The following is a 15,499-nucleotide window of genomic DNA, read 5'->3' on the forward strand; positions in this document are numbered from 1 at the left end:
GAGTTTTTCTTACTGCATAGAGCAGACAAATGAAAGTTAAATAATACTCACCTGTCCAAAGAACGCTACCCTGAAATAAGTTCCCAGCAGTCTCTTGCCTGTATGCATAACTTCCGTTACTTTACTGTATGCTCGATGAAGAGTGTCATATAAATGAGCAAGCCTCTAAAAATAAAAGAAAACAATCATGGGGTAAAAAGAATAATGTAGAACTTTCCTATCTTAAAGCAACAATTAATGACGTCCTTGTAGTTAATAACTAAATATATTGTTTTATTGAACACTAGTAATAGGTTTAGCACTTGTACTAGAATGACAATATGGAAGATTAATTTTTAATTATTTGTATTTAATTAAAGAAAAACATTTTTATTTAAAAATAAAATTTCAACACATTGGTATTTCACTTACAATTGTAATACTGTTATTCTGTGAGGTGCAATGTGTCATGCAGTTAAGACTAAAAAAATTAGGATTTTTTTTCTTGCTCAAATTTACTTATGATGAATTTAGTACCTCAAAATCTCTCCGTTTTTCATAAATGGGAATTATAAGTTTATATATGTCAGCAATGAGTTCATAGCGTTCTGCCTTCCAGAGTCCATCAGCACACTGCTCCAACAATTCCATCAGCACATCCTAGATTTGGATACACATTTGAAAAAGCAAAACAATTCAGTAGCCATGAAAAGCACAGCAAATAATTATACCAAATGAATTCTTCCCAATGAAAAGGGAGATCCTCCCTCAAATCAAAATTATCCACACATAGTAATTTAAATTATTGTGGCAATCAAAAATTGCTAAGAGGAAACAAAACATAACAGAATGGTCTGAGTGTACACATGTACCTTTTGGATTTACCGGGAACATCGTTTTTCTTTTAGATGCTCCTGACCTCTTAAGTCTACAAATGACACCTATGTGAGAACCCAAACTTGTCTTACCTTGTAAAATGTTTTTTCAAAGTGTTGGGTTTTTTTGGTTTTGCACAAAGAACATTATTTTTAAAAGGCAGCTATACGAATACTTCCTTGTAATGGATCTGAAGGAAACTATCAAATAAATTACATCAACAATAAAACGAAAAGATAAAATACCAAAATCCGTACTCAGAATAATTATCAAGGTATAACACTGGAATTTGGTACACTTGGCCCAGAGTGAAAAGATATATAACAACAGTTACAGAAGCTGAGAGATCCTGAAGGGTCAAAACAGAGTCACAAGCAAGAAAACACCTTTGCTTTGTTGGATTTGATCCTAATACTCCGGTAGCAAAAAGATAGTTATTTAAGGTTATACATGAACCACGTTTACCTGTATGTTAGAATGGAAGCATACATTTTGCATTAGTTACATCATAAAGTCCCTTCCTTCAGTTTGTCATAATTATTTACTTTCCATGCATTTAATTTCTTCTACTTCAATACGTGTAACAAAACTAAGATAACGTTATTACTTTGCTCTACTTTTCATAAATTTAAAATCACCTGGCTGACTACATTAACTCAGTTATAACAAACAATTTTACAGGTATTATGGAACAGCTTATAGCTCCTGTGACAAAGCTGTCATATACTTGGTCACAGCTTGAGCGTGACAGAACCACAGTGAAGAAGCCCATTCACATCCACATACCCTAACAGATCTCAGACCTCCTCAAACATGTCTGGAGCCCCAAGAACCTCCACGAGAATCCAGGTCTGAGACTAAGATGTTTCAGAAGACATGACATGTCTACTTCTTGAGACTTTCTGGTACCACTCTTACATTGCAGTGTGAAGCCAGAAGCCGGAAATAACTCCTTTTATTCTTAGAAGGGATCCAATGCTACTCTATTCCCTTCCTCCCTTTGGTAGAGCACTAAGACAGCATAGAGACATCACTAAGAAAAGCCAACTTTAATACTGAGAGCAAAAAAGAGACTGAAAAATTCTACACTTGTCCATGTGCTGCAATGGTCCCTAAAACATCTCCTGACTCCCCAGTATCTCCATCCTCACAACCAGGTGGTGAGAACTGAAAGACCAGTGTCAGAGCTGGACCACGAGGGCTGCCACAAACAGGTTTTATGACGAGAGTCTTAACTCAGACACCAGAGGGCATCCAAATGCAGTAAAGCAGTAAAATTTTGTTTGCACACAGGAAAAAAAAAAATAGAGCAAAAGCTTCATGCGGGAGAGCTGACAGGAGGGAAGAAAAGAACACAGTCTTTCTGGGACACGTCTCAGTGCCTATCCATCCTCATGGGAAGAGGTTTTTTTTTCCACATATCCATAAGAGTTCTTGTAATCTGCAAGAATGGCCTCTTATTCTTTTACTGTGCACCTCTTAGAAGGGACTGGCACTTTCCCTAACCCCTAACCCAGTGTCTGGACTTTTTCCAGTTTGTTGATATCTCCCTTGATTTTGCGGGGGGCAGCACTGGACACAAAATTACTGATTGGGCACCACAGATGTCAAGCAGGAGGGGAAAACCCACTTCCCTCCACTTCTTGACTCTATGCTCTTTCTAATACAGCCCAGCATGCAGTTGGCCTTCGTTGCCACAAGGCTACACTGCTGATGCCCATCCAGCCTCTTGTCCAGCATAACTCTCAGGTCTTTCTGCAGAGCTGCTGCCCAGCCAGTCCATCCCCAGCCTGTACTGAGACATCAGATGATTTTTTCGCTGATGCAAGGCTTTGCACTTGTCCTTGTAAAACTTTTGAGAGGCTTCGGTGTTCCTTCGGTTCGAGGTCCCTCTAAATGGCAGCCCTACTCTGCTAAAGATGATGTTCACCACCAGCCTTTATCACCAAATTTAAAGTATCTTGTATGTTTGGGTAAGTACCTATTTCTGTTTTTCATAAAGTGCTTTAATATACCGAATTACACCGTTTGTTGATCACTTACAAGAGCTGTAATATCCTCTGAGCTGTGAAGCTCTTTCATTTACCAATCTGCAAGTTAGAATAATTGCTCTCATGTAAAGTCATAGCTAACAAGAGACCAGAAGAAAACACATAGGAAGGTAGAGACTGATGTAGTGTCTGTGGTGGAGCTGTATTCTGGCAGAGTTTATTTTGGAAAAAAACAACAAGTCTGAATGAAATTGTTTCCAACCTTAATCTGCATGGAATCTGGCACTTGCCACAGGCCTGTTAGCCACAGCTCAGATCTCTCTCAGATGGATTGCTTACAGCAAAGTCCAGCATGGAAAGGATATCAGGTTCCAGGCTTTTACCTTCCTATTTCTGATACTCAGAAGATTTCTAGTTCTGCAAGGAGAACTTGACTTGTACTGCTGAATAGGCTGTCTGAGTAAACAACTGTTTTAATAAAACACACACAGTAAGTTTCTTGGGGAGGAAAAAAAAAAAAAAAGAAAACAACAACATTTTGATTTTTCAGTTGCCTAGTTTAGGATATGTGACAGAATAACCCTGGCCTGAGAGAGAATTCTTTTAAAATGAGAATTAAACTGAGAATTTTAAAAATCTCAACTTTTTAAGAAAGAAACTACATAAAGTCTTAAGACAAATTTCACTTAATTAGGAAGACTTTATATAAGTTGGAGAATATTTTGCCCTTTTAGAAACATGGAGGGATCCCCCTGAGCCCCCATACTTGTAATTACTCTTTGGAGATTTAACTCTAAGTTAAGTAGCATCCAGGGAAATACCAACTTTTAAGAAAGAAATTCCACATGAGTCGTTACCATGTGTAGGAATAATTCCCATCAAAGCATCATTTTGCTCAGTAAAGTACAGATTGAAAGATATGTTTCTGCGTTTCTGATTTCTGTACCCAACTGATCTGTCATATGATTTTTTTTTCTTAGAATAATATAGATTTGCTTACATAAGAACATACTGAAGAAACACACCATATATGAATACGTTCCTATTCACAAAGCAACTAGACTACCTGTTTTGAAGTACTTCTGTAAAATACTAATCATCTTAATTTCTCCATGATTTTTGCCTACTAAAAACCTAACAGATCTTCCCTATTATTACTCTTCCTGGGGTGAACTATATGAAGTTATCTGAAAAATAGTAATTTTTTTCAATATTTAATCAGCTAGAGTACTACATAGTTAAGTTTAAAAAGGGTTGCATGCAGGGGAAAAAATGAAATTTGGCAAGGTTTGGTCCTTTTGGAAGCTCCACAGGCTTATAATTTCACTCTTGGCTTACTTCTGTTCCATGGAAACACTGAGAGATGGAAATAAATTTGCGTAGGGTTCAATGACCCAGAAAAAGCAGTATATCTTTTTGCAGCAACTGACTAATGAGAAAATTAATAAAGACATTCCAATTTAAAAAATACAAAAGAATTTAGCTCTGACAAATGGTTTGTCAGGTAGACACTGTCAAGAATTTCTAACAATTAAGTTTCCATCATCAGTAGTCACTAGAAACCCAACTCTTGGCTTCCTAAGAGCAGCTTACGTTTTGCTTTGAGTAATATGCTAAATTCCATGCTGGATCAGGAGAATCAGTGATTTAAAGAATATAGCACATAAATTAAAAAAAAAGCAATCTCCTACTGTGTGTCTTTGGAAAGAAAAAGCACTATTATTTCTCATTTCAAGTAATTCCAACTCCTGCCTTGCCAGAAAAAGGCAAGTCAACAGTGTTTGTCTTAAAACTCTAGAGCAAAGCAGTACCAGAACTTATGAGTAAAACACAGGTACCCTAGGCCTAAACCCAGGCTTAGACCATTAAATCTTTCATCTGTTCCTCCTAAATCTGTTAGTATAGCCACAATTTGTACATTCAAATAATTTTGTCATACACCTTCGCCATCTACAAACTCAAACACACACACAAAAAATATTTTGTTGTACAATTATACTTACACACCAGGGATTTTTCCAACACAGCTACTGCAAGTAGTGGTCTGTGCCTCCCTCCCCCACCTATATTGGCAAATACATAGTGTAGACGTAGCTCTTCGTGAGCAAGATTATTCATAATCTTGTCACATAGACTTCTCAATAGTAAAATTTACTGTGGAACCAGCACAGAAGGATCAGTGAAAACACGAGGAGTGAAACTTAAGCCAGAAAAAGACAACATTGACGCAAGTTTGGTGTCAGTAAAACCACTTTCATTGTTATGGCACATTTGCTTAGGGAAACTGTAATTTTCATGATTGTTGGTATAGTAGCAACCTAAATCAAAGCCAGTTTAAAAAAAAAAAACCCCAAAACAATCAAATCTTGTTAACTCTAATAAATAAGCCACATTTGTGTTCATCCCGTCAACTAGCTTAAAAATCCATTTTGCTTACTTTTATTCCAATAGTAGTGTTGAGTTGATTTGCTAGCACTTTATTTAAAATATATGTATATAGTAAATTTTCTAAAGCTGGAACAGCTCACATATTTTTTTCTTTCAGTTTTAGGATAAGAATAGCAGCTAAGAAAACAATTATAATATCCCTCATATTAGTCAACCTCCAGATTGAAACACAAAACTTGGAAAAACAAACAGCACTTCAATGTGCATCAATTCTAACACTTTTGTGTTTACTTACTTCATTGAAGTGAACATCTTGCATTCCAACATCCTCCATCATTGAAGCCTCTTCATCTATATTAGGTGTGATTACTCTGAAAGCAGTACAACCTTGCCTAAACATCCCTGTCATTGAAAAAGAAAAGTAGACAAATTTACTTTTCTCCACCAGGATAAGATTAGGCCATTTTGTGATGCTGGATTAAGCAGAGGCCATATTTAAATATACCTTCCACCAAATTAATAAATAAAAAAAAAATCCAGCCTCCCACTACATGATTAAAATACTAGACCTCACATTACCTCACATTATCTAAGAATAAATAGATTTTAAAAAATCACAAGTGTTAATATCTGGACTTTTGACACTGTCTCCCATAACATCCTCATTAGGAAGCTGAGGAAGTATGGGCTAGACGAGGTGACAGTGAGGTGGATCGAGAGCTGGCTGAGTGACAGAACCCAGAGGGTTGTGATCAGCGGCACAGAGTCCAGTTGGAGGCCTGTAACGAGTGGTGTCCCTCAGGGGTCAATACTTGGACCAATTTTGTTCAATATATTCATTAATGACCTAGATGAGGGGACAGAGTGTATCCTCAGCAAGTTTGCTGATGATACCAAGCTGGGAGGGGTGGCCGACACTCCAGAGGGCCGTGCTGCCATCCAGCGTGACCTGGACAGGCTGGAGAGCTGGGCAGAGAAGAACCTAATGAGGTTCAACAAAAGCAAGTGTAGGGTCCTGCACCTGGGAAGGAAGAATGCCAAACACCAGTATATGTTAGGGGCAGACATGCTGGGAAGCAGCTCTGAGGAGAAGGACCTGGGGGTCCTGGTAGACAGCAAATTATCCATGAGCCAGCAGTGTGCCCTTGTCGCCAAAAAGGCCAATGGCATCCTGGGCTGCATAGGGAAGACTGTGGCCAGTAGGTCGAGGGAGGTCATTCTCCCCCTCTACTCTGCACTGGTGAGGCCACAACTGGAGTACTGTGTCCAGTTTTGGGCTCCCCAGTTCAAGAGGGACAGGGAACTACTGGAGCGAGTCCAGCGTAGGGCAACCAAGATGATTATGGGACTGGAGCACCTCCCTTATGAGGAAAGGCTGAAAGAGCTGGGACTCTTTAGCCTGGAGAAGAGAAGGTTGAGGGGGGACCTGATTAATGTTTACAAGTATCTAAAGGGTGGGTTTAAGGAGGATGGAGCCAGGCTCTTTTCAATGGTTCCCAGCGACAGGACAAGGGGCAATGGGCACAAGCTAGAACATAGGAAGTTCCGTTCAAATACACGGAAAAACTTCTTTACAGTGAGGGTGACAGAGCACTGGAACAGGCTGCCCAGGGAGGTTGTGGAGTCCCCTTCTCTGGAGATTTTCAAGACCTGCCTGGATGCAGCCCTGAGGGATGTGCTTTAGGCAATCCTGCTCTAGCAGGGGAGATGGACTAGATGATCTCTAGAGGTCCCTTCCAACTCTGAAGATTCCGTGATTCCGTGATTTTACCTACCAAAATAAGTAGCGTCTGAATCCTCGTATTTTATCTTAAACATGTGTCTAATCTACCCCATCCTAAGTCTAAGGTAATCAAGGTAACTTTTACAGTATTTAATTAAATTGGTGTGAAGCCATGCTGTAACTGTGTGCACAAACAGGCGTATCAGCTTCCCCAGTCTGAACAATACGAATGGACTGACATCAGCCATACAAAATGATCAAAGGATGGCAAACCAGATTATTCAGCTGTAGATATAGAAAGTCAGTCTACAAACAAGAAAAAACCCCAGCAAACTAACTTCCTGTACTGAAATAAGTATTTAGCAAAAATGGGTTTTAGAATGTTCTAACACGAAACCCACCTCTTTTACCCATTCTAGTTAGATTTTTTTTTTTATTAGATCAGATTGCTGAATTAAGAACTTGGGATTTTTGGCCAAAAAATGTATTAAAGCCCCAAGAGCAATTAGTAAATACTACAGAAGCACAAGGACTTGCGCATATTTATTTCACAGCTCATTCCTACAAAGATTCTTTCTGCTCAGGTGGGATTCTGATCACCAGAGGTTTTATCGAATGATTGCCTCAAATGCATGGTTTTGTTTTGCTCCTGGATATACTGCTGAGAGGAAATAACTTCTATATGACAGAAGACAAAAATAGCAGATCAAACAAAGGAATCACAAATTGATACAGATTATCACTAGTTATCAGTTAGTTGTTATCAGACTTCCAAGACGGCATAGTAACTTCAACAAGCAACTTAGTTCCAGATTTGGTCTCAGAGAAGCTTCTGAAATCATTGGGGCAGAGGGGAGAGCCTATACACTACATGAGTATCTGGCAAGAGGCAGGAAAGGAACAGAGAAAAGGCATCTTGTAGATCCACGACTTTGCTTCATTTTGAACCGTCATGAAAAGGCAAAGCTAAAAAGCTGCGAACATGAATTCTTCTCCTACAAAACCAAAACACTAGCTCAACATCATAACCAGTCTGAACAGAATTCTGAAATTTTCTTCTAGAGATCTATTTTTCTTAATAAAAGCCACATAATCTTTTATTTTCTCAAATCTCTGACCGAGAACTCTTCTGATCCTATAGATGAAAGACAGTTTTCTACTTCATCTCTAGGGTCATCAGAAATCTGCTTTTAGAGACAGCTGCTAGCACAGAACAAGACAGGTGAAACATTCTGAGCACAGTTATCACTGATTCAGCATCTGAAAAACCATACAAATTTATTTTGACTTCTCTGGCAATGCCAGGTTTCCCTATATGCAGTGAAAGACTTTGTCTAACAAGAATATTCACTGGTAAATTTGCTTTAGAAAGGGCCTGACTTCAGCTGTTAGCAGCTCTGGTGTAAAGTTATAATTTTTGCTTTCTTAAAAATGGTGATTTACCTTCAACTGAAATGCTGCCCCTTAGATGTGCAAGTATACTCTTAAATATATGAGAATGCTATCCGATTAGGTCAGAATTTTGTCCTTGGTGAACACTGAAACGCCTACCACTTCCTCAGGGAAACTATTGCTTTTCCTAAACTATAATGAAAAAATATAAACATTAAAGTAAGATTTCAAAATCATACCTTTTCGTGTGAGATATTCTGCAACCAGTGCTGCTACGTGGACATAGCACATTGCCGCCTAAAACAGAAACAGTAACAATCTTATAAATCACTACTACAATGGAACTACTAAAAGCAAGGTATATAAGAAGAGCCCTAGCCTGAGACAATTTCTTTGGTTTCCTTCTTGCTGCTTTGCAGATGTCCTATGACTGGTGTAAGAATTCTCCACCTCATTTATGCAAAACAATAACCATGCAAGAGCACTCACTCCTTTACGAGAGCACTGAGTAGCACAGACAGCAGTGCACAATCTGAGAGTGACCACAGATCACAAATTACAAGGTAGGAATGCCGTGCTATAATAAAACCAGACAAATCTCTGTTTGGAATGTATTTTAAGTGTTATGTGAAACAAAAGAGCTATTAATTATTCTACCTAACATTTGATGGTTCTTCTGCTAACCTGTTTTTGTTTGCCTTTTGGCTCCAGACCAAGAAAAATGTAGAAAAAAACCCCTGGTGACAGATCATCTAAAAGCATCAAAAGAAAAAGAGAAGAGATCAGACCTACTAATGGAATTTGAAGGAATATGGTGAGTGTAGTATGGAAAACAGGAGAAGAGTAGTCTTCAATTAATTGAGATGTTTTATGAAGTTGACACTGAGCGCTTTTCTCCACAGAAAGGACAAAAAAATATTTAAGATTCTTCTTTTACTAAATAAAAAAGGTTTAGGCTCACAGCAAAGTGTTATTCTAACTGTAATTCTCAACTGAACAGTTTACACGTGGAGGTTGCAGAATCTCAGACACTGAAGGTGAAAGAAAAAGGCAAGCATCTGTCAGAAATTCTCTCTAATTCATACTTTGTATAGGGTTTGTCCTGGTTCCGGTGGGGATAGGGTTAATTTTTCCTGGTATTCCATGCCATGTGAGCCACGCCCACCCTGAGCTGCCGGGGGAGGGGGCAGGAAGTTGCTGCTTAAAAGCGGGCTGGGGCGTCCCGGGTCCAGCAGGCGAGCGGCGGCGAGCGGCAGGGGAGCAGCGGTTCCGTAATCGTGTTTGTATATTCCCCTGTCCGTGTTGTTGTTGTTTGCCTGTTCCCTTTGCTGTTCTATTAAACTGCCTTTGTCTCAACCCAAGAGTCTTGCCTTTTCTTACGATTCTTCCTGTATTAGGAAGGCGCGAGCGAGCGGCACGTGGTTCTTTGTTGCCGTTTTGAGGCTAAACCACGACAGTCCTTTTGGCGCCCAACGTGGGGCTCGAAGGGTTGAGATAACGACAGAATCCAACTAGAACGTGGAAAAAACGGTTTTGGTTTTTTAGGTAAATAGTCGCTGGTCATCATGTTGCTTGGTTTGTTCTCATGGCTGTGTTATATAAATTCCTATATGGCTTATGTACTCCCTGCGATGCTGTTTACCATGTCTGGAAGAGGGATGAGGATTATCATTCTGCTGTCCTGTGCGATATCTGTTTATGATATGATAACATCACTGTTCAGACGGCTATTTTGGGGTGTTTATGTGGTTTTGCTGTCCTGTCCGTACATTGGACATCGTCTCTCAGAATTTGTTAATAATTTCCCCAGCCCTTTTGCCTCCCTTTTCTCCTTCGGGTCAGGTATGACAGCTTTTGAGAATTTTGAATATCCTTGGGATACTCAAACCAGCGTGTTCCTAGTGCTATGTCTCCTGAATACGTTCCAGGTCTTGTTTAGGGTTAAGCGACTATTTAAGACTACCACCCGGAGATCTGCTCCAAGGCTGGATAGTCAGGGGTGGCACGGCATGTGGGAGAGCATGGGCAGGTACCTAGAGAACTACTCACCTCCAATGGTCTGGGATTTCACCCCTGAACAATTACAGGACCCTGATAAAGTGGTAGAACATTTGAAGGGAAAATGCTGTGGCTATTCTAGAGAGGCACAACTCACCGCGCTGTGCTGGGCCCTGGCCAGTATCTACCAGGCACTGCTCAGAATTATGCAGCACCCTCAAGGGGAAGAGATGGAAACCAGACCAGCAGCCCCCGTGGTAGCCCCTGCGGCTGCTGCAGCCCCCGTGGTAGCCCCTGCGGCTGCTGCAGCCCCCGTGGTAGCCCCTGCGGCTGCTGCAGCCCCCGTGGTAGCCCCTGCCACTGAACCAGGGAATCAACCCGTGCCGGTATCAGTTGCCCCCATACAGCAGAAGAAGTTTTTGAGAAAGGGAGTAAAATAGTCCAAATCCTTCTGAACGCTGGTTTTGCTATAAAGCGAAGTAAGGTCAAGGGACCTGCGCAGGAGATCCAGTTTTTAGGAATAAAATGGCAAGATGGACGCCGTCAGATTCCAATGGATGTGATCAACAAAATAGCAGCTATGTCTCCACCAACTAGTAAAAAGGAAACACAAGCTTTCTTAGGTATTGTGGGTTTTTGGAGAATGCATATCCCAGATTACAGTCAAATTGCAAGCCCTCTGTATCAAGTAACCCAGAAGAAGAATGATTTTAAATGGGGTCCTGAGCAACGACAAGCTTTTGAACAAATCAAACAGGAAATAGTCCATGCAGTGGCCCTGGGGCCAGTCCGGGCAGGACAAAATGTTAAAAATGTGCTCTACACCGCAGCCGGGGAGAACGGCCCTACCTGGAGCCTCTGGCAGAAAGCACCAGGGGAGACTCGAGGTCGACCCCTAGGGTTTTGGAGTCGTGGATACAGAGGATCCGAAGCCCGCTACACTCCAACAGAAAAAGAGATATTGGCAGCATATGAAGGGGTTCGAGCTGCTTCGGAAGTAGTTGGCACAGAAGCACAGCTCCTCTTAGCACCTCGACTGCCGGTGCTGGGTTGGATGTTCAAAGAAAGGGTCCCCACCACACATCATGCAACCGATGCTACATGGAGTAAGTGGATTGCACTGATCACGCAGCGAACTCGAATGGGAAACCCCAGTCGCCCAGGAATTCTGGAAGTGATCATGGACTGGCCAGAAGGCAAGGATTTCGGAATGTCACCAGAGGAGGAGGTGACGCGTGCAGAAGAGGCCCCACCATATAATAAACTGCCAGAAAATGAGAAGAAATATGCCCTGTTCACTGATGGGTCCTGCCGTATTGTGGGAAAGCATCGAAAGTGGAAGGCTGCTGTGTGGAGTCCTACACGACGGGTTGCAGAAGCCAGTGAGGGACAAGGTGAATCGAGCCAGTTTGCAGAGGTGAAGGCTATTCAGCTGGCTTTGGACATTGCTGAGCGAGAAAAATGGCCAGTACTTTATCTCTACACTGACTCATGGATGGTGGCAAATGCTCTGTGGGGGTGGTTACAGCAGTGGAAGCAGGGCAACTGGCAGCGCAGAGGCAAACCCATCTGGGCTGCTGACCTATGGCAAGATATTGCTGCCCGGATAGAGAATCTGGTTGTGAAAGTACGCCATGTAGATGCCCATGTACCGAAGAATCGGGCCACGGAGGAACATCAGAACAACCAGCAGGTGGATCGGGCCGCTAGGATTGAAGTGGCTCAGGTGGATCTGGACTGGCAACATAAGGGTGAATTATTCATAGCTCGGTGGGCCCATGACTCCTCAGGCCATCAAGGGAGAGATGCGACATATAGATGGGCTCGTGACCGAGGGGTGGACTTGACCATGGACACTATTGCACAGGTCATCCATGAATGTGAGACATGCGCTGCGATCAAACAAGCCAAGCGTTTGAAGCCTCTTTGGTATGGAGGGCGATGGCTGAAATACAAATATGGGGAGGCCTGGCAGATTGATTATATCACACTGCCACAAACCCGTCAAGGCAAGCGCTATGTGCTCACAATGGTGGAAGCAACCACCGGATGGCTGGAAACATACCCTGTGCCCCATGCCACTGCCCAGAACACTATCCTGGGCCTTGAAAAGCAAGTCCTGTGGCGACATGGTACCCCAGAGAGAATTGAGTCGGACAACGGGACTCATTTCCGAAACAGCCTCATAGACACCTGGGCCAAAGAGCATGGTATCAAGTGGGTGTATCACATCCGCTATCACGCACCAGCCTCTGGGAAGATAGAACGATACAATGGACTGTTAAAAACTACACTGAGAGCAATGGGTGGTGGGACTTTCAAACACTGGGATACACATTTAGCAAAAGCTACCTGGCTAGTTAACACCAGGGGATCTAACAATCGGGCTGGCCCTGCCCAATCAAAACTTCCACGTACTGTAGAAGGGGATAAAGTCCCCGTAGTGCACATGAAGAATATGCTAGGGAAGACAGTCTGGGTTAGTCCTGCCTCAGGCAAAGGCAAACCCATCCGTGGGATTGCTTTTGCCCAAGGACCTGGATGCACTTGGTGGGTGATGCGGAAGGATGGGGAAGTTCGATGTGTACCTCATGGGGATCTGATTTTGGGCGAGAATAGCCAATGAATCAGATTGTGTGCTGTTAATTGCTAAGTAACACTGTCACTGTATGTCCTCATTGCTATAATTGCTATCAGTTGTACTACAAGTAAGGCACAGGGATGATGGGATAAGAACTGATCTCAGCAGCTGGTGCCCAGGAGTTTCCTCAAGATCTACATCTTCAGCCTACGGACGGCGTGCATGAGCCACACCAGGTGCACCAGTCACAAGCTCCGAAAAATACAGCATGCAATAGACCAGCACCACCCAGCATCTCACCTGCCCTGAGGGACTGTTCTAACAGATGGAGCCCAAAGCCGTGGATTAAAAGAACTCAACGGACACTTTGGAGGGATGGCCCATAAACTAAGGGCATTATATGTGTGTATATATATATATATATATACATAACAGGGGAAATGGTGGCAATCCATTGGAACCTGCTGGGCATGGCATAGATGGTATGGAATAAGGGGTGGATAATGTCCTGGTTCCGGTGGGGATAGGGTTAATTTTTCCTGGTATTCCATGCCATGTGAGCCACGCCCACCCTGAGCTGCCGGGGGAGGGGGCAGGAAGTTGCTGCTTAAAAGCGGGCTGGGGCGTCCCGGGTCCGGCCGGCGAGCGCGGGGGAGCGGCGGTTCCGTAATCGTGTTTGTATATTCCCCTGTCCGTGTTGTTGTTGTTTGCCTGTTCCCTTTGCTGTTCTGTTAAACTGCCTTTGTCTCAACCCAAGAGTCTTGCCTTTTCTTACGATTCTTCCTGTGTTTGGAAGGCGCGAGCGAGCGGCACGTGGTTCTTTGTTGCCGTCTGAGGCTAAACCACGACAGGGTTGGGCTTGGTGATTTACAGAGGTCCTCACCTAGTCGTACAGTCAAAGATTCCAAGTTTTTAAACAAAAAATTAAAAAACAGACCTGAAAAGGACCGAAAGATCTTGTCTTCTGAGAGAGCTGAAGTTGTTTCCTTTGACATACAAGCTACTAACAGAGTACTGTATAAGCCTTCCGTGTTGCTACCATACAGAAGCAAAGAATTCTAGTACTAAGACGTAAGTAAGAGAGCAGCTACTATTTCGTGGAGATATTTACATGCTTACATGATGCTAAGTTTAACAGACACATTTATGAAATTCAGTGATGTCATGTAACGTGATTTACCTTCAGATGGAACAAACATCCAGAAAGAGACAAAATTCATTCTGTATGCTGATAAAATATTTACATCATCAAGACATATAAAAATCCCCACTCCCAACTCTCCTTTTTGCTAGAATTAAATATTTTAACAGCACAGTGGAATCAGATAGCTTTCTTTTTTCAAGCAAAAAATGGTGATTTGTCAATTTTAAGAACATTAGGTGTTTTTTTTTTTAAGCAGCCTGGAATAGAAACAAGCTAATTCTGTAAAGGCAACTGGAGAGGAATTCAAGGAGTGGCTGTGTTTTAGCAACAGATAACAAAGATATTTTTAAGTAGAAGGTCTGTGTCTTCCATAGTTTGCAATGAGCATTCCTGGCTTAGTAGCTCGTCAGCTACAGTAGTTAAACATATTCCTTACGTTACTAATCAGAAATTATTTACAGATGTACTTGGGTAGCACAAAAACTTATCAGCCATTGAAACTAATCTACTAACAATTCAAAATTTATTAAAAATGCTTATTACATTACATGCTAACAACTACGTATAGTACATTCAATTTCAAGAAAGATAAGCTTAAGCTTATTACAAAGCTAAAACTAGTTTGATTTTTTTCCTCTTACCTCTGAAAGATCTCCATTTTTAACATGGATCCTTGCCATGCTGTCTAACCACGTCTTCCTTAGTTCAGGTGTACTAGCATAAGACTTGGCCAAACTGTACTGGAGGTCTACAAGCATTTCTGGATCATTCTCATGCTCCTTCATCTGAGCTGTAGCCATCAGTACTGTACGAATCCGTTTTGTTAAATCCTTAACATCAGAAGGGAATGTAGTGTGCTAGAACATGGAAAAGTTAGGTTAACTACCTTTTTCTATTCTTTGCATAATAAAAGGTTGAAACACAATTGCATAAGATGCTATGAATGAGTTTTCAAGCACCTTTCTATAGTACGGAAAGAAGAATAAAAACAGACCTTTATAATCCTGTCATTATTGGCACAATTATTGATGATGGAAAGAGACTGCTGAAATCTAGTTCCTCCAATTCCAACAACATCAGCAATTAACTGGCTTACTGAAATAATAACCTTGACAGAAACAAATGTCTTGTTAGTGCATATTTCATGAAATACCCTTGAGATGTACCTATGAAGCAATTACAAAGGAAGATTTGTTCTTTTTAATGGAAAGATTATTCCCATAAGTAAAATGATATTTGATTATTTTTTTTTCCAAAGTTACTTGTAGAGTAACATAGGCAAGAAAAAACAGGCTTGTGTAAATTTAATGCATACACATTGCTAGGTGACTAGTGACTCTCTGCTAAGTAAGCTTAGCCCAGAGGTCAGTAAAGTAGTAAACTATTGTTCCCAGCTTTGTCAGAACACACAATTTTCCATGTATTTG

At 41.5% G+C, this 15,499-nt stretch overlaps 1 protein-coding gene across 6 annotated transcripts in view; it reads right to left on the reverse strand.

Annotated features, from left to right (window-relative positions):
- Positions 1-15,499, reverse strand: part of DOCK9 (dedicator of cytokinesis 9) — a 137,001-nt gene that overhangs the window by 14,233 nt on the left and 107,269 nt on the right. For all 6 annotated transcript variants that reach the window (XM_054195854.1, XM_054195826.1, XM_054195821.1 and 3 more), the window contains exons 42-47: positions 15,067-15,180; positions 14,714-14,929; positions 8,589-8,646; positions 5,530-5,636; positions 517-639; positions 52-165 (exon numbers count right to left, since the gene is read on the reverse strand). In XM_054195854.1, the coding sequence (XP_054051829.1) occupies positions 52-165; positions 517-639; positions 5,530-5,636; positions 8,589-8,646; positions 14,714-14,929; positions 15,067-15,180 (732 nt within the window). The remainder of the gene's footprint in view (positions 1-51; positions 166-516; positions 640-5,529; positions 5,637-8,588; positions 8,647-14,713; positions 14,930-15,066; positions 15,181-15,499) is intronic.

Source organism: Rissa tridactyla, chromosome 1 (genome assembly GCF_028500815.1).
Source record: "Rissa tridactyla isolate bRisTri1 chromosome 1, bRisTri1.patW.cur.20221130, whole genome shotgun sequence".
Classification (NCBI taxonomy): Eukaryota; Metazoa; Chordata; class Aves; order Charadriiformes; family Laridae; genus Rissa; species Rissa tridactyla.